The sequence below is a fragment of the Zingiber officinale genome, chromosome 5A (assembly GCF_018446385.1).
Source record: "Zingiber officinale cultivar Zhangliang chromosome 5A, Zo_v1.1, whole genome shotgun sequence".
Taxonomy (NCBI): Eukaryota; Viridiplantae; Streptophyta; class Magnoliopsida; order Zingiberales; family Zingiberaceae; genus Zingiber; species Zingiber officinale.
This window is the reverse complement of record NC_055994.1, coordinates 113,065,873-113,090,533: the sequence shown is the minus strand read 5'-3', so window position 1 is coordinate 113,090,533 and position 24,661 is coordinate 113,065,873. Positions and strand designations below refer to the sequence as shown.

The following is a 24,661-nucleotide window of genomic DNA, read 5'->3' as shown; positions in this document are numbered from 1 at the left end:
AGAAAATGAATTTGAATTCTTATATTTGATTAGTAAAGTTATGGCACGTAAAAGGACAAGAAATAATTTTTATGATGATAATCTGATTAAATGACTTATTCTATTTAGCCTTTTAGTTTATAGTTTTAGAAGGTCTCATCGTTGTGCATGAACCTTAAATTATTATTATTTTTCAATTAAGGATAACATTTCTGAAAGAAAGGTGACATCTGTATGAATTAAATACTATTAGGGCTGAGCATTTCAAAACCGAATCAACTTGAACTGATTCGACCGAACTGATTTATTGAAATAGAACAAATCGATATTGTTTGAACTAACCGAATTTTTTTAACAAAAATTAATTTAATTGGAAATTAAATTAATTGAACTTTTTAAGAGAACAAATGAAACTAAGAAATTTGGCATGACCATGCCCCATACAGAGGATCGTTCTAGCACTTGCGGCCAAGTTATCACCTGAATCGGTTTAGTGATTTTTAAAAACATTGAATTTCTAAAATAACTTAATTGAACTTTTAAATTCAATTAGTTGGGTGGTTTAATACTAGCGTTTTCTTCATCAAAACCGCTAAAATGTCAAAGGAAAGAAAATTATTTTAATTTTATGGACCCAATTTCAAATTTAATTCCTCCTCTTTCCGTTCTGATGAACGCAATAGAATGAAAGTGTATGTATTTCCTTCTCTTCAGTTCCGTTCGATTGGAAACACAACATAAATAGTGGTCTCTTTTTCCTTTCTTTTCATTTTTCTAAGCAGTCATGATCTCTGAGACGGGAAGGTTTGAACTATGCGGGACGATAAACGCTTAGTAGCCCAACACTTAATCAAGTTATCCTGCATTAATATGGTTAAAAAGGCGATTTGCTTGTCCCGGCATCTCCGTCAATCTCCCTAGGTCAATACGAAAGAGATAAATCATGGATAACTACTAGCTATTACTACAAGTGGCCAAGACATAGGGTAAGGCATGATCGGATACGTCGATTTTCTACCCCAACACCTCATGTGGTAATAGCTATTACTACAGGTGGTCAAGGCATAGGGCAAGATATGTTCAGATACGTCGAGTTTTAACCCCAACATCTCATGTGATAATATCTCATATATTAATCACTGTACCATCCCGAGAGGACAAATTATCTTACATTAATGCACATAGATTTGATAGTTCTACTGCTTCTTAGCTAAAAAAATGCATAGCAACAACTTGACTACAGTTGCACAAACAAACTTGTTTTAACTACAAACAATAATTACAGAATCCATGAATCTCTACTGAACAAACTAGGCAAAAATATACATAGCAGAAACCGTAGGGGTGACAAAAGAATTGATTTGAAGGTGAAAAAACTAACCCCTCTCAGCATTTGTGACAATGGCTTGCGATGTGAAAGAGACTCGTCTTAAGTTCGAACCAGACCTTGAAAATCTCACGAGTGAGGGGCTTGTCTCAGGAACTCCCATGCAAAGTGTTTGGTTCATCTTCATGGAGGGAAACCTTTGACAGCTAAGTGACCTGAAAGAAGAGGAGCCAAAAGGAGGGGCCCTGGTGAAATGGAACTCGGGCTTACAGAACTGTGCAGTCATTGGTGCAGTGCCACCAAAGCCATTCACAGATGGGCAGGCAGTGCATAGAGACAAGCTTATGCTCCTTCTCGGCAGCTCCCTGATTGGACTCACTCCAGGAATTTTGGCAAATGAGACAATAGGATGCCTGCACAAGGGGCAAGGGATGGATCCTGGTGGCACCAACAAGCTTGTTGAGGTGTTGGTGGTGGAACACAGGTACAGGCCACATCTGGTGCAAAATTCATGGTTGCAACCTGTGATGTGATAAGTATGAGGCACAATTTCATCAATATGATTTAGCTCTCTTCTTAACACAATTTGACTTCAAGTTGCATAAACCTTAATAAGATAGAAGCAAAGTTTTAATAAATAATGCAATCTTTTTGGTAGCAAGCTATTGCAACATAGGCAAGACTTTATATTTGTTACAAGCTGTTACAATATGACAAGTTGGCGTACCCAGTGTTGATGTTACCTATTTCTTTGTTTGGGCATATATAATGAGGAATCACAATTGATTTAAAAATGCAAATTGTAATCATTTCTCAAACTCATAAGCCCTTCTTTTCTAGTTTGGAAGGTTTGGCCATCATCGCCCCCAAATCTTGAGTTTGACATTTGCAGTTGACTTCCGGAATTCGATGTGGATCACGCTTACCTCATTCTTCAACACAGTCAAGGTCACGATCAAACCATTTCCCCTTTATATCCCACTAAAGAATGCTCTCTTTCACTCGGTCCTGTTGATCTCAATTCCTTTCCTCTCCCTTTCAAGTGTTGATGAGGCATCCTCTGTACCATCTTGGTGAGTCTTACTCACCCTCTCCCTATGCTACTAAGCCGTAGGAGGTTTCATGGTGCTGGAAGTCATAGCAATGGGATGGCATGATTCCTTTAGTAGCAGCATTTAGAAGCTCACTAGTGCTTGCTACCTCAAGTTGTGTGGGTTATTTGAGTGGAGACATCAAAGTGACAATGATTATATTTTCAATAGCATAAGGGCACTACTTGTGATGAGAGCACCTTATTGTAAATCTAAAAGGTATGCACCGGCAATAATAGATCTTGCGACTTTCTTTTCTATTTGATTGGTGTACAAATCTTTCTGTGCTAAAGTCTATCATCAATTCTACAATTTGTTTTTCCTCTTAATTTTTCAATATTTAATCAATGTGATATGCTTCTTCCTTCAATCATCTGAGTAGAGGCTTTCCTCCTACCAAACTAGTGATTCAATGATTGGTGATGTAAATGGTACCCTAGGTATGCAATAGTAATGATTTTTAACCACCCGTTGTTCTCGTCTTCTAGGTTAGACCCCTCTTGCTTCTTCTCTCATTTAGACAATGCGAGTCCCATCAAATGTATATATAGATGGCAAAACCTTGATTCCTTCCCTTCTCCAATTTAACTTGGACATGATATTTTATTTTCCTTTTAGTGCTTGATCCACTTGCATTGTCTAGAGTTGCTAAATTATATGACCATTATTTTTTCCCTTTTCACTAGTGTTCATGGTATTTTTTGGACTGTTTATACACACATATTATATCATAGAGGATAATGATATGTTTATGAGATTGTGAGCTTATTTCTCTAGAGAATTCACATGCATTCTGTGGGTAGATAATGTGTGCTAGTGAATGCATGATGCCCCTTTTATAAATACATTATTTATCATGAAATAAATGTGATACCTATTCATTATAGTGATGGGGTTGTTTATACATGGAACATGTATGCAATGAGTTGACTAGCTGAGTATCACAATATACTTTTCTAGTTCTGATTGCTATTTTTATGATTTATTGGCTCCTAACCATTTGCTTCATTAAGAGCCTTATGCCAATGAGCCTTCAGGCATGTAATTATATGGGCCTTCAACTAATTTGTTGGCAAGTATGCAAGCATTGTAATGATAACACACTTTTTGCACAAGGCAAGTGAGTATTGATAGTAGAAAGAAACATTTACAAGTACATCAGAGGGCAGCTTCTAAAAAACTTATGTCCCTAGTTTCGAGTATTGCTGTATAACTCCTAAAAATAGGGGTGTAAATGAACCAAGCCGCTCATAAGCTATTCGAAACTTGATTCGATAAAAACTCGTTTAATGAGACTCATTAAGATAAATAAATCAAACTCAAACTTCACAATATTCAGCTCGTTAACTCGTGAATATGTTCGTTAAGCTCATGAATCAACTTTTAAATAATTTTTTTTTTTTGATATTGAATTTATAGATTTTACACTTACTCATGAAACATATAGACAAATATATTAAATTTATTTATTAGAATAAAATTATAAATTTTAATAAGAATATTATAATTTTCTCTAAATATATAATTTAGTTTTTAATGAATATTTAAATTTATAATTTATGTTTTTTAAGCTCGTTTAGGCTCCATAAAAGCTCGAATAAGCTCGTGAACCATGAGCTCGAGCTCGACTCGATTATAAACGAGCCAAACTCAAACATTCAAGAGTTCATTTCAGCTCGGCTCGATTACACCCCTACCTAAAAACTTAAAGAAAGACCTAGTAAGTTACATGATTCGACCAACACAAATTAGCAAGCTACTCACCATTTGTGCTGGCCAGTGTGTGCATTTTTAAATTACTAGTGATGCAATCGTACTTATGTTTGAGTGCATGTAGTGTACCTCTTCGTAATGTTCAAGAGAAGGGGCAATCCATAGGTTTCACACTCAAAGCTACTTGTGCAATGGTTATTATGATTCGATAATATAGTGTTGCAAGGCACTAATATAGTTCTCATTTCTACTTATTGTATTACTATTTGAGATATGTATTATATATAATTGTTAGCTCTCCTTAACGCAATGGTATATGTTAATCGGTATTACCATGTCGCATTAGTGTATATGAGGTATTTCCTGTAGAATCGTAAAGAATTTAGATATCTCCATAATGACATGATATTGCTCACTTTGGACCTAAGTCCTCATAGTTTTGCTCTTGGACTCTGCCCAAAATGCCTCATACTAATGGAGATATCTTTCTCTTATAAACCCATGATCTTTCCCATGTGTCTTCAATGTGGGACTATGTTTGCAACCTTGCAACCCCAACAATCCTCCCCTCAAACAAAGGACCATAGGATTCTCCCTCAAACATCGAGTCACTCTTGACCTGCTCAGGGCTTCCCCTCAAGCATCTGGTCACTCTTGACCTACTCAGGGTCTCTCCTCAAGTATCAGGTCACTGACCTACTCAGGGTCTCCTCTACTTCGTTCAAGGTTTCACCCACATAGTTAGATCTTGGATCATGGTTTTGGCCTGTGCTTCTTCTGGCGGTTAGTCCAGTGAAGAGTGACCTCGCTCTGATACCAATTGATAGGACCTTTGCGTCCAGCTAGAGGGGGGGGGGGGTTAAATAATTTTTCTTCGATCTTCACCTACAACTTGTTAGTGGAAGCAAACAAAATAGAATAGAAACCTCCTTGAGGTGACTAATCCAAGGCATACACCCACACAATCAAGCTTTACTAAGACTTTCTCCTTTTCGAACTAAGAACGAAGGTGGAGAAACCTTTACACGATTATCTCCTCCTCTTACAAGATGAGAGCTAAGCTTAGGAGGAGAAGACTAAGATTCTGTCAGCTTAGGAATCACTTGGAGAGCACTTTTGATTAGAACAGTAAGTATATTTTTTATCCAAGCTCCAAGAATTGCTTTTATAGTTTTTCCCGACATTAATCGACTGATGTGCCAATCAGTCGACTGATGGGCTTCAACGGTACTTAAGATTTGGTGAGATTTTCTGCCGTCATTCCATAACGATTACTTACTAGTACCGGTACCAGTCGACTGGTACTGGGTTGCCATCCGTCTGGCTGCTTTCTGTGGTACCAGTCGACTGGTACCTTATAGCTTGAGATTTATAGCATTTTACAACCTGAGATTTACAGCACTTATACATATTTCTTTTTACACTAAAACCATTCCCTTAGCTTAGACTTTATGCCTCCAAGCATCTTCCATCAGCCTTGCACCCTTAGAATGCTTCCGCTTCCATGGCTTCTCATCCTTGCGCTTGCCTTCAAGTGCTACCTTTGGCTTTGTCATGCTAAGCCTCCTTTTGCCAGGAGGCCGCACCTTCGGGACTTCATCCGCCAAGACTATCTTCTTGGACTTTCCTTGCCAAGTGTTTGGTCTTTTCTTCGTACCTGCTTACTCAACATTTATGTTAGATCACAAATAATGCCTAACTTAAACTTATTTAACCAAACATCAACAGTGAGCAATGTCTAGAGCAGGATTGCTCCAACAATCTCTCCCTTTTTGATGTTTGGCAAATTATTTAAGTTAGATCTTTAAATATGCAACAACCATAAAGCATAGTAATATGATAATATCCATGAAGCATAGACATAATGGAGTATCTAACTTAAACTATCCATATCTCCCCCTTTGACACACAACAAAAAGATAGATAAAACACACTCCAACATGAATCTAAACTCCCCCTTAATCCAACATTTCTTCCAAGATCAAGAGATAGAAAATGCAAACAATTAGACCAAATAAGTCATATCCTGAAATAGACTTACTTATCAATAAGCAAGAAGAAGAGACATAGATAACCATAGGCAAATAATAAGAACTACTGCAATGCATAGCTATCAGACAATGTCATAGGAGGCATACAACTAACATACAACTAGCACAGTCATGAAAAATAGCAAACTAGAATAGTGACAGTAGTGTTCGAGATAAACAAGAGAGAACTATGTCTATGCCAAAAAGATTCTCGACACCAACTGGAACCTAGGCAGCATATCTAAAAATCATTACGAGAAGGAGGAGGCGGAGGGGCCTGGTAAGCCAAATCCCAGCGCTGCATCATCTCGTACATCTCTGTCTGATGATGTTGAGAGACGGCCCAATCCTGTCGGAAACCATGAAACTCTTGAAATCCTTGACGCACTGTCTCCTCCAAATGAGCCAACTGATCCTCGATAGTCATAGGAGCAGGAGCTGGTGCTAGTGCTGGAGCAGGAACATCCACCTCCTCATTGTCCTCAGAGTCCTCTGCAGCTTGACCAAGCCATACCATCTCTCCGCGACGTCGCTCAATCCCTGCTAGAGATAGCTATCGGGACCCAATCTGATCATAATCCTTAGATAACTGATGTTGTTGGCCCCTAGTGACATCTATACCTCTAGATGCGAAAAATGAAGTCAGGATGTGGCAAAATGGTATGTATAACTTCCCTTGGATGGGGCTAGAGAAATGCAATATGGACTCAAAGATCTGTAGAGCAATGTCGATATCGATCCTTTGCTCTAAGGCATACATCAAGACCAAATGAGGCAGCCTAATCTTGGCTTGCCCTCTAATGACAATAGGTAAGATACATGCAATGACAATTTTGTAGAGAATGTTACTGTGGGTGGACATACGCGTGGAATCAAAGATGCGCCTTAGTGGAGCCCTAGGAGCATTGAAGTAATACTGATGGATCATCTCGACCGACAGATGAGAAAATGAATCAGTAAAAGGCTCAACAACAATAGGAAAGCATGTGAATGTGCCCCTAAGAATGACTGAAGAACGCCGGGAGTGAACTCAATGTCTACCCCTCTAACACGAGACACCCATGCCCGACCTGTATTGGTGCTAGGATGTAGATTATTGTAGAATTCCCTGCACAGATCCAAATTCATTGTATGCGTGCAATGAACCAACTTATCTAACCCAAAGTACATAACGGTCTCCATGATATCAGGAACTATCTCATTAAAATACGTTTGGTTTCAATACTGACAATTCATCATAGAAAAGTCAGTATTTGCGAACCGTTGTCATTCACATCGGAAGAACTCATCGTTAACCAAAGCAGCAAGATGGCGTTTCAAGAGGGATATAGCACCACTCGACCACCTTTCTTTGATGACAACTACTTCGCATATTGGAAAGGGAGGATGGAGTATTATTTAATGAATGATATTGAAAATTGATTTAGTGTTGTAGATGGATTTGAGAACCCAAAGGATGGGTCGGGAGCACCTCTCCCAACCAAGAATTGGACAAAAGAGATGGCAAAGAAGGCCCAAGCAAATGCAAAGGCCACAACAACCCTACAATGTGGACTCTCAAATGAGCAATTAAGCAAAGTAGGATCATTCAACTCCGCCAAAGAGCTTTGGGAAACTCTTTACCTATAATCTTGGGCTTTTCACTATTCCTAAATGATATCGTTCCTTTCTTTATTTAATTTATTGTGGAGAACTTGCTCACATCACCGGTCATATGTCTCGAGCAACTACTATCCACAATCCACATACTTGCATCCTTCTTCTCTTCTACCTAAGCAACATAAAGCACACAACTCTTTGGTACCCATGCACTTGATTCGGAAATATCATTCAAGTATTTCTTAGACACCCAAGCTTGTTTTGCCTTGCCTTTAAGATTCTTCTTGACTTTGTTTCTAAGTGCATCATTTCTAGTACCATTGATTAGAGACATGTATGCAACTTCCTTTTCCTTAGGTCTATATCCTACTCCGACTTTATTGTAAACGACTCTTTGGTGTCTAATGATCATATCTAGATATTTGGATCAATTTGTGAATTTCTCTAGACATGCTCTTAGTTCAATCACGTCATTCTTCAATTTTTCATTTTCTTCCTTGAGCATACTTGACTCACTAGATGTACATGCATCATTTCTAATAGACTTAAGTTTTTCCTTCAAGGTGTTCACCTTAGATTGTGATTTAACAAAAACATTCTTGAGATGAGCAATAGTTTTATAAAAAAATTCTACTTTGGGAGATTCTTTTACCTCATCGTCACTTGATGATGACTCATCACTTGACTCCTCTTTATTTGATGAATCCTCTTCACTTGACACTTCCTCTTGGCTTGATCCTTCTTTGTTATCTTCAAACGTCATAAGTGCCATGTGCCGGGTAACATGGCATAGCTCATCTTCATCTGATGAGACAATGCTTGGTGTATCACATGTAGCTTGAGCCACCATGACTTCCTTCTTCTTTTTCTCCTCCTTTTTCTTTTCCTTTTCTTCTTTCTTCTTCAATTCCGGGCAATTTGGCTTGATGTGTCCTTTCTTATTACATTCATAACAAATGACATTAGTGTTAAAACTTGAACTTTGACTACTTTTACCTTTTGAGGATTGAAACATCTTCTTCACATCCTTTCTTGTGAATCTTCTTGTTCTTCCCATCATTTTCTTAACATAATGAGCCACTTCACTTGCTGACATTTCATCATTACTATCCGATAACTCTTGCTCGGATTCGGATGATGAGGATTCCACCTTCTTTTCTTTCTTCTTTTTCTTCTCCTATTTTTCTACAATGAGAGCTATACCCTTCTCTTTCGAAGACACATTAGCTTGTTCATGAAGTTCAAATTCGCAAAATAATTCATCAAACTTAACTAAAGAAAGATCTCTAGAAACCTTATACGCATCAACCATTGATGCCCATAAGATGGTTCTAGGAAAAGATTGAAGAACATACCTTACTAAGTCCCGATTGTCAATTTTCTCACCTATTACATGAAGCCCATTTACTATCTCCTTGAATCTACCATGCATTTGACTTACGGTCTCATTGGTCTTCATGGTGAAGGTTTGAAGTTGCCCCAACAAGAGATCTCTCTTGGCCCTTCTTGATTCGCTTGATCCTTCATTTAACTCAATGAGTTTTTCCCAAAGCTCTTTGGCGGAGTTGAATGATCCTACTTTGCTTAATTGCTCCTTTGAGAGTCTACATTGTAGGGTTGTTGTGACCTTTGCATTTGCTTGGGCCTTCTTTGCCATCTCTTTTATCCAATCCTTGGTTGGAAGAGGTGCTCTCGACCCATCCTTTGGGTTCTCAAATCCATCTACAACACTAAACCAATTTTCAATATCATTCATTAAGTAATACTCTATCTTCCCTTTCCAATATGCGAAGTAGTTGCCATTAAAGAAAGGTGGCCGAGTGGTGCTATATCCCTTTTGAAACGCCATCTTGATGTTTTGGTTGACGATGAGTTCTTCTGATGCGAACGACAACGGCTTGCAAATACTGACTTTTCTATGATGAATTGTCAGTATCGAAACCAAACATATTTTAATGAGATAGTTCTTGATATCATGGAGACCGTTATGTACTTTGGGTTAGATAAGTTGGTTCGTTGCACGCATACAGCGAATTTGGATCTGTGCAGGAAATTCTACAATAATCTGCATCCTAGCACCAGTATAGGTCAGGCATGGGTGTCTCGTGTTGGAGGGGTAGACATTGAGTTCACTCCTAGCGTTCTTCAGTCATTCTTAGGGTGTAGGGGTTCAGATAGCACATTCACATGCTTTCCTACTATTGTTGAGCCTTTTACTGATTCGTTTTCTCATCTGTCGGTCGAGGTGATCCATCAGTATTACTTCAATGCTCCTAGGGCTCCACTAAGGCGCATCTTTGATTCCACACTTATGTCCACCCACAGTAACATTCTCTACAAAATTGTCATTGCATGTATCTTACCTATTGTCATTAGAGGGCAAGCCAAGATTAGGCTGCTCCATTTGGTCCTGATGTATGCCTTAGAGCAAAGGATCGATATCGACATTGCTCTATAGATTTTTGAGTCCATATTGCATTTCTCTAGCCCTATCCAAGGGAAGTTATATATGCCATTTTGCCACATCCTGACTTCATTTTTCACATCTAGAGGTATAGATGTCACTAGGGGCCAACAACATCAGTTATCTAAGGATTATGATCAGATCGGGTCCCGACAGCTATCTCTAGCAGGGATTGAGCGACGCCGCGGAGAGATGGTATGGTTTGGTCAGGCTGTAGAGGACTCTGAGGACGATGAGGAGGCGGATGTTCTTGCTCCAGCACTAGCACCAGCTCCTGCTCCTATGACCATCGAGGATCAGTTGACTCATTTGGAGGAGACAGTGCGTCAAGGATTTCAGGAGTTTCATGGTTTCTGACAGGATTGGGCTGTCTCTTAGCATCGTCAGACAGAGATGTACGAGATGATGCAGCGCTAGGATTTGGCTTACCAGGCCCCTCCGCCTCCTCCTTCTCGTAATGATTTTTAGACATGCTGCCTAAGTTCCAGTTGGTGTCGAGAATCTTTTGGCATAGACATACTTCTCTCTTGTTTATCTCGAACACTACTGTCACTATTCTAGTTTGCTATTTTTCATGACTGTGCTAGTTGTATGTTAGTTGTATGCCTCCTATGACATTGTCTGACAGCTATGCATTGCAGTAGTTCTTATTATTTGCCTATGGTTATCTATGTCTCTTCTTCTTGCTTATTGATAAGTAAGTCTATTTCAGGATATGACTTATTTGGTCTAATTGTTTACATTTTCTGTCTCTTGATCTCGAAAGAAATGTTGGATTAAGGGGGAGTTTAGATTCATGCTGGAGTGTGCTTTATATATCTTTTTGTTGTGTGTCAAAGGGGGAGATATGGATAGTTTAAGTTAGATACTTCATTATGTCTATGCTTCATGGATATTATCATATTACTATGCTTTATGGTTGTTGCATATGAAGGAAAAATCATTCATACCTCCTTATCAGAAACAGGATGAAATAATCCAGGAGTTACTTGACTACACACAGCATTTACAAGCAACTCTTGACAAACAAAAGGGTAAGTCCATCTTACTTGACGATGCAGCTGATTCGGAGAATGATATTTTACCTTTTTTCACGGGTGGAGGACGGAATGTTACTTTTGAATTCTTAAAGGTTAAGCGGTTAACACCAACAGCAAGAATCCCTGAAAGGAGATCAGCAGGAGCAGCAGGATATGATTTATTTCTTGATCAAAACATCATAATACCTGCGCATGACAGAATGATTGTTTCAACTGGCATAAGTATGGAATTCCCTGATAATTGCTATGCAAGAATAGCATCTAGATCTGGCGCAGCGGCAAAACGAAGAATTGATATTGGAGCTGGAGTCATTGATGCTGATTACAGAGGTGAGATTAATTCCCTGATAATTGCTATGCAAGAATAGCATCTAGATCTGGCGCAGCGGCAAAACGAAGAATTGATATTGGAACTGGAGTCATTGATGCTGATTACAGAGGTGAGATTAAAATATTAGTACTTAACAATTCTAATGAATTAATCTCACTTCAAGCAGGAGAAAGCATTGCCCAATTCATTCTGGAGAAAATTATGACCCCTCCAATAGAAGCAGTAGATTCATTAACCCACACTGAAAGAGAAGCAGGGGCCTTTGGTTCTACAGAAGAAGAATTAGCATTCTCGGCACCAACAAAATCTCTTCTAAACAGATTATACAACATGGAAATTACTTTTCATATTCCAGGAATTCCTGATGCCAAGGTACAAGCTATACTTGATACTGGTGCTACTAAATGTTGTATCTGCCAGGATGCGTTACCAAGGGAAGCTTTTGAAGAGATAAACTACAAAGTGATATTTTCTGGAATAAATTCTCAACAAGAAACAAAGAAGAAGGTAAAGGAAGGTATGATGACAATTTCAAATCATAAATTCAGAATTCCATTTACCTATCAGTTACAGATGAACCTCAAAGATGGTATACAAATGTTGCTGCGATGTAATTTTATCATAACTGTTGCTGGAGGATTGCGTATAGAAGGCTCGGAAATTACTTTCTACAGAAGTATTACTACTATCAATACAACACCAGAGGTAAATACTTCAGCTTATGCAATTCCTGAATTAGAAATGGAAGCAGAAGAGTTTATTACACTGCATAATGAACTTGAGGTTGGGAGAAAGGAATTTTTGGGGATAGTAATTAATTTTCATTTACAGTTTGCACCAACTATTCAGCGGCTAAAAACTATGGGATATATTGGTGAAAATCCAACTTTGTTTTGGTTGAAAAATAGAATAGTCTGTAAACTGGACATCATAAATCCTGATTTAACTATACAGGATAAGCCCCTGAAACATATAACACCAGCAATGGAAGCAACCTTTAAAGTTCATATAGATTCTCTTCTGACCTTAAAGGTTATTAGGCCCAGTACTTCTAGACATCGAACTATGACCTTTATTGTTCAATATGGAACAACTGTAGATCCAATAACGGGGCAGGAAACAAAAGGAAAACAAAGATTGGTCTTTAATTATAAAACTCTGAATGATAACACCTATAAGGACCAATACTCTTTGCCTGGGATTAATCTAATATTGAAGAAAATCGGAAATAGCAGAATCTTTTCTAAATTTGATCTGAAATCAGCATTCCATCAAGTAATGATGAATCCGGAATCTATTTCATGGACTGCATTTCTGGTACCTCAAGGCCTTTATGAATGGCTTGTTATGCCTTTTGGGCTTAAAAATGCACCTGCCATTTTTCAAAGGAAAATGGATAACTGTTTTCGAAACTACGAGGAATTCTTAGCTATTTATATTGATGACATATTGGTATTCTCAGACTCAGAAAAAGATCATGTATTACATCTTACAAAGATGCTTGAAATCTGTGAAAAAGAAGGCTTAGTTTTATCTCCCTCAAAAATGAAGATTGCCCAACCTGAGATAGAATTTTTAGGGGCTACAGTTGGCAATAGGAAGATAAAATTGCAGCAGCATATTGTTAAAAAAATCCTTGATTTTGATGAGCAAAAATTGCAGACACTTAAAGGGCTCAGGTCTTGGCTTGGTATTATTAATTATGCAAGACCATATATTAAAAACTTGAGTACTTTACTTGGTCCTTTATACTCAAAGATAGCCCCAACAGGTGATAGAAAATTCAAAAATTCAGACTGGGAAATTGTCAAAAAAATTCGCCAAGTCATCCAGGAACTTCCAGATTTAGAGTTACCCCCCAATAATGCATATATAGTTATTGAAACAGATGGATGTATGGAAGGATGGAGAGGTATTTGTAAATGGAAGACAGGGAAATATGATGCAAAGAATACAGAACACATTTGTGCATATGCTAGTGGAAAATTTCCTACAGTTAAGTCTGCTATTGATGCTGAAATTCATGCGTGTATGGAATCTTTATCTGCTTTAAAAATACATTATCTTGACAAAGAAGAAATCACACTCAGAACAGATTGTCATGCCATCATTAAATTCTTCAATAAGACAGTTCAGAACAAACCATCAAGGGTAAGATGGATTTCCTTCATTGACTACATAACTGGTACGGGAGTCAATATTAAATTTGAACATATTGAAGGATCTAACAATCAACTGGCTGATGCTTTGTCAAGATTAGTGCATTATGTTGTTTTAAATCCTAATGATGATCAGAATGAAGTATTCCATATACTAGAAGCAGCCCTTGAAGAAATAAAAGATGCACCTACAATGATACAAGACAAAATGGTAAGTATGATAGACTCAATTATTGCAGCACCAGCAGAGAAGGTGGCGTGCACAATGGACTCAATTATTGCAGCACCAGCAGAGAAGATGGCGTGCACGATGGACTCAATTATTGCAGCACCAGCAGAGAAGGTGGCGTGCACAATGGACTCAATTATTGCAGCACCAGCAGAGAAGGTGGCGTATACGATGGATCCAATTATTGTAGCACCAACAGGAAAAGAACATAGTGAAGAAATCTACTTTTGTGAAAGCAAAAGTAGTGATATTGCGGAACAGGTGGATGAAAATTAGGAACTGAGCCCCGGGGAGCCGTTCCTTTTATCATCCTTTTGTAAATATGTGTGGTGTGTTTTCATTACTTGCATGCTAAGTATTGTAAAGGATTATAGACAGCTCAAAAGCTAGATATGATAAGATGCGATGGGGCCCAACTGTGTACCCGATCTTATCACAATAGCTCAAAAACTTGTCTATAAAATCCAAGTAAGTTTGCACTTTGCAAGACAGACGAGAGTACCTTGGAGTCTTACTTAGTTAGCCATCTTGAGTTCAAGAGCTTCAAGCGCCCATACTCAAGTGATCTCTGTAATATTTCCACTTTTAAAGTGAGTTATTAGTTTCTAGCTTCCGCAAAATCTTGTGCACTGGAATATTTTGGTATCAGAGCGATGTCCGGCTAAATTTCTTATACAGGTATTCTAGTAATGCATCATGAATAATGATCTATTTCTTTATAGAAGACTTTCTGCCTATAATTATATTGGATTTTTAATTACTAAATGTTATTGAGATATGCTTCAATAAGGTGAAAATAGGCCAGAACGGATGGCAGGAAAACACCTGGAACAAGGTATCATCAGTAACATTTATAGTTTAAAATCTTATATTTATTATGGCTGAAAGACTAGAAAAAGCTATAAAGGATTGGTATCAAAATTCAAGAGTAGCGGATCTAGAATACCTGGACTTAGCAACAGAAGTAAGACTTAAGGACATCTCTGATAATATAGACGTAGTCTATGATCGTTTGATATTACACTCCAGAATTTCTCGAAGTGAATATATAACCTTACTTAAGGTCATCAATGAGAATCAAGCTGAGTTACTAAATTCTCTGGAAACAACATCTAAGGTACAACAAAGGTTGCAAAAGGCTGTATTTGAACTTCAAAAGGAAATCCTATTCTATAAGCCATTAACAGTCAAAGATGTTAGAGAACTAATTCTTGAAAAGCAACCCAAATTAATTGAAGAACAGACGGTAATTGTATTGCAAAATCTACAAACTCAAGTTAGACCGTTACAGGAGGTGGTAAAGGAAATCAAGAAACAGTTTGTATGAATTTACCTCAAACAGCCTCTACAAAAGCATACTTAGAAGCTTTAGAAAATACAGAAGTAGTAAGTAATCCTGCTATTGGATTTATATTTGCTAAAGAAGCTTCAGTGAAAGATATTAATAGACAAAATAATACAATCATTGAACTGCTATTGTCTATTAATGCAAAGCTTGATCAATTACTGATAAAGCCTGTTGATACCTCTAATCAAGTTGCTGATATAGCAAAGCAGTTAGAAGGACTAAGCCTGGGAAAAACAAAATCAAAGAAGGAGGAACCCTTTTTTGTGTAAAAAGATCCATTGAAAATTCTAAAGGAAGAAAAGGAAAAAGCAAAAAGCCATGACGAGCAGAACCAGGCCTAATATTACTGAAATCACTACAGCAACAGAAACTTCACAACCCGCTGTATCAATCCAAGAAGATCAAATCCGAAGTTATAGGAGAATGGCCAGGCTGAGGTATGAAGCACAAAGGAGATTATCTCGAAGACAAGGAAGTAACAGAACATTAGAAAGCCAGCTTAATCCAGAAGCAGAGCTAGAATTGTCTCAACAACGAAGAGCATCTTTAGTACCAGCAGAAACACTTTATACAACACATTGGTCTGAACCTAGACATCGAGTATATCAACACTACTCAGAAACAAGAGTTTTGGTAACTGAAGGGCAGCAGAATTTATCTCTTATAAATACAGAAAGCCATGGCATTCTCAGAAGAGAAGGTATGCAATTAATACATTTGGGATTAGTTATGATACGCATACATGCACTCCATAAAAGAAATGCAGGAACAAATGCGCTGATAGTCTTAAGGGATACCAGATGGAATGATGATAGATCTATAATCGGAACCATGGAAGTTGATTTATCTGAAGGTACCCAGCTTGTTTACAATACTGGATAGTCCAGTTCCTGATTTTGAAGTCCCAAGTAATAAGATTCTGGATCATCTTCTTCTTCTTGAGTTACTGCTAACTCATTTGGATCAAATTCTGGATCCTCTTCCCAGGGAGTATCTTCCCAAATACTTGGACAGACTACTTCTTCTTTTATTTTATCCTCATCATTATCATCATCATCATCCCAACAGGGTTTAGTAGGAGGAATAAAAGGAACAGGAGGAGGTGCAGCATAGTTTACATAGAAATTATACCTTCCTGTGGGTTCTCCCAAAGTATCCCATCGGTCATTTGTATCAGGCATACCAAGTTCCTGGAGAAATACTCCAGCAAATTCTTCATGTATATCTTCCGTATCCCTTTCATTATAATTACTTGGCCTTGGATTTCCTGTTGATCGATATCCAGAGAAGGCCAATGAAATTGATCCATCTAGTAATGTTGCTGTTCTTACTGCTTGCGGGTTCCGTATTTGGGGTGTATTTGGTGGTTGCAGTATCCATCGCATTCCTTGAAGCACCGCAGTTGTTCGTGGTGTTGCTGGTACTGCATTAATACCTGTACTTGCCAAATAATCAGCCACATTTTGTATATTATATCTGAATCCTGCATGACTGGTATTTGTTAATCTACCAATCATCCCTCTGGTAATTAAAAGATTACTTTCTGCAGAATTCCATTGTTCGTACCCATGTGTTTGTATAGCAATTTCAATATGATGATAAAAATCTTCTACACTGATTAAAAGATTTGGTGCTATGTAAACAAGCTGGGTACCTTCAGATAAATCAACTTCCATGGTTCCGATTATAGATCTATCATCATTCCATCTGGTATCCCTTAAGACTATCAGCGCATTTGTTCCTGCATTTCTTCTATGGAGTGCATGTATGCGTATCATAACTAATCCCAAATGTATTAATTGCATACCTTCTCTTCTGAGAATGCCATGGCTTTCTGTATTTATAAGAGATAAATTCTGCTGCCCTTCAGTTACCAAAACTCTTGTTTCTGAGTAGTGTTGATATACTCGATGTCTAGGTTCAGACCAATGTGTTGTATAAAGTGTTTCTGCTGGTACTAAAGATGCTCTTCGTTGTTGAGACAATTCTAGCTCTGCTTCTGGATTAAGCTGGCTTTCTAATGTTCTGTTACTTCCTTGTCTTCGAGATAATCTCCTTTGTGCTTCATACCTCAGTCTGGCCATTCTCCTATAACTTCGGATTTGATCTTCTTGGGTTGATACAGCGGGTTGTGAAGTTTCTATTGCTGTAGTGATTTCAGTAATATTAGGCCTGGTTCTGCTCGTCATGGCTTTTTGCTTTTTCCCTTTCTTCCTTTAGAATTTTCAATGGATCTTTGTACACAAAAAAGGGTTCCTCCTTCTTTGATTTTGTTTTTCCCAGGCTTAGTCCTTCTAACTGCTTTGCTATATCAGTAACTTGATTAGAGGTATCAACAGGCTTTATCAGTAATTGATCAAGCTTTGCATTAATAGACAATAGCAGTTCAATGATTGTATTATTTTGTCTATTAATATCTTTCACTGAAGCTTCTTTAGCAAATATAAATCCAATAGCAGGATTACTTACTACTTCTGTATTTTCTAAAGCTTCTAAGTATGCTTTTGTAGAGGCTGTTTGAGGTAAATTCATACAAACTGTTTCTTGATTTCCTTTACCACCTCCTGTAACTGTCTAACTTGAGTTTGTAGATTTTGCAATACAATTACCGTCTGTTCTTCAATTAATTTGGGTTGCTTTTCAAGAATTAGTTCTCTAACATCTTTGACTGTTAATGGCTTATAGAATAGGATTTCCTTTTGAAGTTCAAATACAGCCTTTTGCAACCTTTGCTGTACCTTAGATGTTGTTTCCAGAGAATTTAGTAACTCAGCTTGATTCTCATTGATGACCTTCAGTAAGGTTCTATATTCACTTCGAGAAATTCTGGAGTGTAATATCAAACGATCATAGACTACGTCTATATTATGAGAGATGTCCTTAAGTCTTACTTCTGTTGCTAAGTCCAGGTATTCTAGATCCGCTACTCTTGAATTTTGATACCAATCCTTTATAGCTTTTTCTAGTCTTTCAGCCATAATAAATATAAGATTTTAAACTATAAATGTTACTGATGATACCTTGTTCCAGGTGTTTTCCTGCCATCCGTTTTGGCTTATTTTCACCTTACTAAAGCATATCTCAATAACATTTAGTAATTAAAAATCCAATATAATTATAGGCAGAAAGTCTTCTATAAAGAAATAGATCATTATTCATGATGCATTACTAGAATACATTATCCGTCGCATGACAGAATACAAAACAATCATTCTATCGGTGATTATCCTTGAGATGCTGATTTATTTTACTATATTTTGCTTGATGCTAATGTAGTTTTGTTGTGGTAACTAGAATTATGTAGTTTTATTAATGGTGATTGAACTCTGACAGGACAAAACAGAAGTAAAATAGGGAAAAATGGAAACTTCATTCTGATATGGGTTACATTGCCACCCAATCGGCAATTGAAATGGCATAATCCACAGTATTAGGATGGGAAATAAACTGAAACCATTAATAAATAAGAATCAGTGTACCTTCAGCAGCTACTGTGCATCTCCTTTCCAGGCAAACAACACAAGGATCAGTGCATGCAGGTGACTGGGTTGTGCTCCTCCAACCCAATTCTCTGCGTACGAGTAGTTTATTAGGACAAAAGATAAGGCGTACAGTTAAAGTTTGTAAATAACAAAAGTCAAATAGACTTACCTAGCAATCTTCATGATGCTCATAAGAGGAATAGACAAATATGGGGAGGGGAGAACCTTTATGCGACCACTTGATCTGTGACTCAGGATTTCTATAATCAAATTTCTATGCCATGAACGGGCTACCATTAAAGGGGTCCATCTGAGGGGTGGAAGAAATGTATGCAAGCAGTCAAGTAATAGGCAGAATTCTAGCTCTATATGAGATTTATCATAAATCAACACGGGTTAAACCTTAGGAACTCACCCATTATCATTTTCAGCACTCAAGCTGGCTCCTCTTGCTATAAGAACCTGAATGCCCATATATCACGTGTTGATATAGCATATTTACAGATAGAATGAACAACTAATTAATACCTGACAACACATTGCATTTCCCCCACAAGCCGCATAGTGAAGGGGTGTGCTTCCAGCACCTGCTCGATAAGATTAAAAGGTAGTTATTTCATATAACTGAACTTACTTCCTCTATTACATGAATGAATAGATCAAACACAATTGCTTTATGTAAATGTCCTGTGATCAAGTTGAAGGATATGGTGATCTAGTTAGAGAAACTAAAGAAAACTGAAACATATTGCAGGCAATAATGATCTCCAGTGGAAAATTTTGTATAGTGAAAATTGCAGAACTTACTACAATTGAAGCTACTGTTGCAATTTCTAGACAAGTGTACTACCAGACAATAACCTCAAACTTCTACTCTCAGTTAGATAAGTACAAAGCCAAGTATCTCTTATCCTGTCATTTAGAATTGGTAGATACCTGAAATATGTGAAGCAGCTCATTCCCACTTTTCTCAAGCAAGTCATGAGCCTTAGACGATAAGTGTTAGAGAAAGTAGACTACTATCAAATGGAATGCATTCATTTCTATCCCACAAAGCCACAAGAAGGAGAGCAAGTCTATGAATATAACAATTACTTGTTATAAGGATTTATGCAGACTTGAGCTTTGATGAGAGTCCAATAATTGTAAAATTTCAGTCCTATCTATATGCCTGAGATGTGTATGATAGGAGCAAATAAAATAATGAAAGAAGGCTGCAAAGGTTAAGTATTGAGTATGCCATGACCATATTTGACCAAGAAAAAGAAATTATCTTGTTAATATGTTCCCCTATTTAACAAAGATCAAAGAAATTTTCTAAATCTGAGGAAAACTGACCAAGTATGAAGACGTAATTCCACAAGCAAATAGATGGTAGATGAAGGAAAAAAAAAAGAGAGGAGAAAAGCGAACCAATAAGATCAATTGTTGATCCATCTTTCACAGTGACTTCAGAAACACTGGCACCCAAGTCTAGTAGTAAATGCACAGTCTCTGCTTGCCCATTTAGTGCTGCCATATGCAGAGCTGTGATGCCTCCATCAGCCTTTTGGTTCACAACCTTAGATAATGCACTGCCAATTAGCAGGAGGTCAAATCTTCTTCTAAAAGAAGCACAGGATACCAACAAACCTAAATATACCTCTTGTCGAAGTCAGGAATAGATGATTCCCGTTTTGATTTTGACCTCATCATTTTCAAAAAATTAGATATGCTTGGAACATAGTCAGCAAGGAGAAGACGTATGCAACGAGTGTGACCCTTTATAGCTGCAAAGTGGAGAGCTGCTCCGCCATTGAGATAATCTGTTCTGTGAATCTGTGGCCAGTTTCCAAACATTGTATAAAAAGATAATGAGAATCTGAAATTGGCAAGAAATCTTTGAGTGTAGGTGGAATTGCAGATTACATTGGCTTTGAAAATAATTAATGTCTGAACAACCTCCCAACGACCATATTGACAAGCTTGCATCAATGCAGTCTGCAACATTAACACGAGTTGAACCGAGTAAATAACAAGAAAATCAGCACCGTTTTTGGTACTACCTGTCCTCGTGTATTCCTTAGGTTAACATCAACTCCAGATTCGATCAGAAGAGAGACAATCTGGAGAACAGCAAATCACCAAATGAAGTTAGAGATTCTTTTGATGCTTTTAACAAGATGCAAAATCAACCGACGCAGGCTTCTGGCTACCTCATGGTGACCCTGAGCTGCGGAGTAATGGAGCGGCGAATTCCGAACGCCGAAGGTGGAGTACCGAGCTAGTCGAGGATTGACCTCTAAGAGGGCTTTGGCCTCTTGCAGATCCCCATCTCTCGCCGCCGACACCAGCCGCTCTCCGGTGGCGGAACACCCAAAGGAATTGCCCACGACGCTTAGAAATCCCATGATCCCCAAATTCTACAAGAGACGGAAAGAAAAAAAAATTAACTGGAAGAACACTCGCTTGGAAGCAAAATTTAGCGTCTATATCTCGACTGAGGAAGAAGAATAATTGGATCGATCGCTATCAGGAAAACTACATTAACTTGGTCAAGAAAGGAAGATTACCGTCCGCAACAATCCTCACCAACATCGACGACCAGGTGAGGACATCAAATAAAAAATCCCTTCTTTTCTCGTCAAGGCAAACCTCAAATTCTCCTCCATTTGGAAGGATCGGCGACGAGGTATCTCCCCCAACTCGATCTTTTTCGTCGTCGGGAGCTGATTCCAGATCGGATTCAGCCCAAAGACGACGTCTTTTTACGGTATCTATCATTTATAGGCAGAAATCGCAGTCGTTAATTGCTGCCGGTGCCCACGCTTTTGTCCCACATCCGAAAAAACAAAATCTACAATACCCGTCAAATTATACTAAATACAATTATGTATCTAGAAAAAGGAAATCAGATCAACTGCCAACCAGTTTAAGCCGTTTTCTTGCGCGGTTAATTTTTCCATCCAAATGAAGGCAATGGATCATCTCTGACTAAAGTATCATTATTACTGCAATCCTATAATCCTGCCAAAATAGTCAATTATTTCTAAAAAAAAAACACTCAAGTTATAACTAGATCGGCGTTACATCTCTCTAGGTTTTAAATTGCCACTTTGATATTGGTTTTAAATTGGCACTCTGATATTGGATGAAATTCAAGTGAATTACAATTGATTAGACATTTAAACATAATGAAAAGTCTAATACATAATTATTACATTTAAATTATCTATCCAAAATACTAATACTCTATCTCGTCCACATGGAAATCTTGATCCAAATGGGGATCCAAGATATTTTCTCCTAACATTTATTACAATTCCTTCTCCTTGAATATTATAATTAGAATAGTATCATTATTCCCCAAAAAAGATATATTTATTATTAAAGTTGGTAGGGTCAAGATTGACTAATATTGCAGATGAGGAACGCCTAAAGACAAGGTCTGTTACATATAAAATCTCAAAGGCAATACCTCTTGATAAGACAAGGAAATTCCAAAGGCTTGGCCTCTTGGTAGGAGGTCACATCCTCTCGTCCAAAAAATTTTAAATCAAAAGAGATCCTGTCTATTTATTGGTTAGATGAATTGGACTAAACAGATGGGGTCCAGTTCATCCAACCAATGAATGAATAAGGGATCAAGGGTGGTCCAAGGATCCTAGACCAAAGAATCCCTGCTCTCTTGGTAGGGAAGTCTGTTAAACAGGTGGGGTCCCACCTGTTAAATAAGTGGGGTCCAATTTATCCAATCAATGAATAAATAAGGGATTAGAGGTGGTCCAGAGATCCTAGATCAGAGGATCCCTGCCCTCTTAGTAGGAAAGTCTAAAAGTGAGAGTAGAGTTTCTGAGTGACATGTACTTTGAGTTTTGAGTACATGAATTAAGCAAGGACTTAACCTTAGGGTTCGTTGTCGAAAGTCAATTGATTGACGATTAGCTTCAGTTACCTAATGATTGATTCAACTAAGTAATCAACTCGATCGGGCTAGATTACTAACATCTTATTTTATATTTGTGGGTTAGCCAATTGGGCAATCAACTATGAAAATATTAGGTGACTGATGGAAAAGTCGGAATCCAAGCATAGAGCAATTGATACAATAAGTCAATAAGATTGGCTGAGAGAAAAATGATTCGGATGCTACACTAAAGTACTTAACTAATTGAAGATCAATGGACTCATGTATTTGTTGGGAGCTAGGAAGTCAAAAGTCAAATAGATGCAGGTGCAGTTAACCTAGGTGAATGTTGTCAACAACTATAGGTAAGTTAATAGTTGACTAATTCATCTTTGCTAGCTTAGATGGAAGAGTTTTTCCCGCCTCTAGGGGACATATGAGAAGGAGAAAGTATAGAGAGGTTTTTAGATTGACTTGCCAATGAACCATAGCCCTTGGAGTAGGAACTATTGGTTTCAAATCACGTAAAAAAGTAAAGCATTTGCATTGCATTTGTGTTTGTCTTATATTTCACCATGTACTAAAAAAATTGTAGACACGAGCAAGACAAATAAAGTGATAGGCTATTCACTTCCCATTATCCTCATGAATGATCCTACATTGTAATGGTACCTCTTTTGCTTTCTTTCCTTCCACTACTTGCTTTCCTTCGTCATGCACAACCTTCTCTTCACCCCCATTAGCAGTTTGTCCACCCTCCTTCGACATTTTTTTTACCCTCCACAGACACATTTTCACCCTCCACATCCTTAGACGATTGTATAAGGATATTTTTTTAATCTGTTGTGGCTTCATCCTCCAACCCTCTTTTGTGCTCCTTTTTTTTTTTTTTTTGGTTCCTTGAACATTTCCTCTTAAGCGACATCAACCACCTTAGAAACACTTTGTTTTTTCTCTATCCTCTTAGCAATAGCCAACCTCCTTTTTGTGTATACCTTTTAGTCAATTGGACGTATATTTCCTCTGGGCCTAAATGTATATTATTCTTCCTTTTTAACACATATCTCTGTCCTAGCATAAGTGCTCTTCATCTATATATAGAGCGATAGATGAAGCTACTGAATCTTGATGGTCCTTGAATGATAAGGTATGTGCTACATCAAAAACATCTGAAGCTTACTAGTGGAATGAGGTTTTCTTAAAAAATATCTCCTCAATACAGATCAAACATATTAGGTATCTTCTTACCCTTGGAAGTAAGTGATAAGAACAATGTATATCAGAGGGTGAATAGCAATTCTTAGTTTATGCTCTTGCTAATGACTTAGTAAGGTCCAATACAACAGAGAACCTCTTAAAAGCTCACAATCTTTCTCCTTTCTAGAGAACCTCGGGAGGTGAGGACATCTCTTACATTATGAATATTGGAATGAAGCTTAGAGGAAGGCTAAAAGGATTGCAAGAGAAAAGCAAAATAGATTAAAGCAATCAATATTTTGTTAGCCTTCAAAAGTCTCTCCCTTGGTCCTCCTTTTATAGCTTTCAAATACTTCAAACTTCACTTGTTTTGATGATCAATTGCCAATTAGTTGATTGGATCCATCACCAGTCATTAGTTTCTTGATCATTTAATCTAGTAGTTTATTAACGACTGCATGAGTCCATTAGAATTTACCATCAGTCAACTAATTCACTACAGCTCTTGGGTCATTCAATAAATGCAACACAACTTCATCAAATCAAGAGCTCCTTCCGACTTTCCTACTATAGCATCAATTTTGCTAGAATTTTCATCAGTCAACTGACCACAAATCAATTAATTGTCTAGTCGGCCCAGCTACAAACAAAAATATTTTATTTATTGGTTGATTAGTCTAAATCAAATCCTTAGACGACTAGAATTATCTCTAGTCAACTAGAGCCCAGATTATGATCATCCTAATCCTAATGATCGAGTCTTCACCAAAGTTGGAATCTTCCCTC

At 37.7% G+C, this 24,661-nt stretch overlaps 1 protein-coding gene across 2 annotated transcripts; it reads right to left on the bottom strand.

Moving 5' to 3' along the window:
* Window positions 1-1,185: 1,185 nt before the first annotated feature.
* On the bottom strand, window positions 1,186-21,554 carry LOC121981402 (probable E3 ubiquitin-protein ligase XBOS32). Of its 2 annotated transcripts, none has more exons than XM_042533895.1 (11): window positions 21,345-21,551; window positions 20,988-21,194; window positions 20,838-20,897; window positions 20,701-20,772; window positions 20,435-20,610; window positions 20,206-20,366; window positions 19,321-19,379; window positions 19,208-19,254; window positions 18,962-19,102; window positions 18,790-18,881; window positions 1,186-1,828 (listed from the first exon to the last, which is right to left on the bottom strand). In XM_042533895.1, the coding sequence occupies exons 2-11, from the start codon at window positions 21,180-21,182 to the stop codon at window positions 1,356-1,358; spliced, it is 1,476 nt and encodes a 491-aa protein (XP_042389829.1). In that variant the 5' UTR covers window positions 21,183-21,194; window positions 21,345-21,551; the 3' UTR covers window positions 1,186-1,355. The 2 variants fall into 2 exon arrangements, with proteins under 2 accessions (XP_042389829.1, XP_042389830.1); XM_042533896.1 differs by lacking the exon at window positions 1,186-1,828 and adding an exon at window positions 5,489-5,767 and having other exon boundaries at window positions 21,345-21,554.
* Between the last annotated feature and the right edge of the window lie 3,107 nt (window positions 21,555-24,661).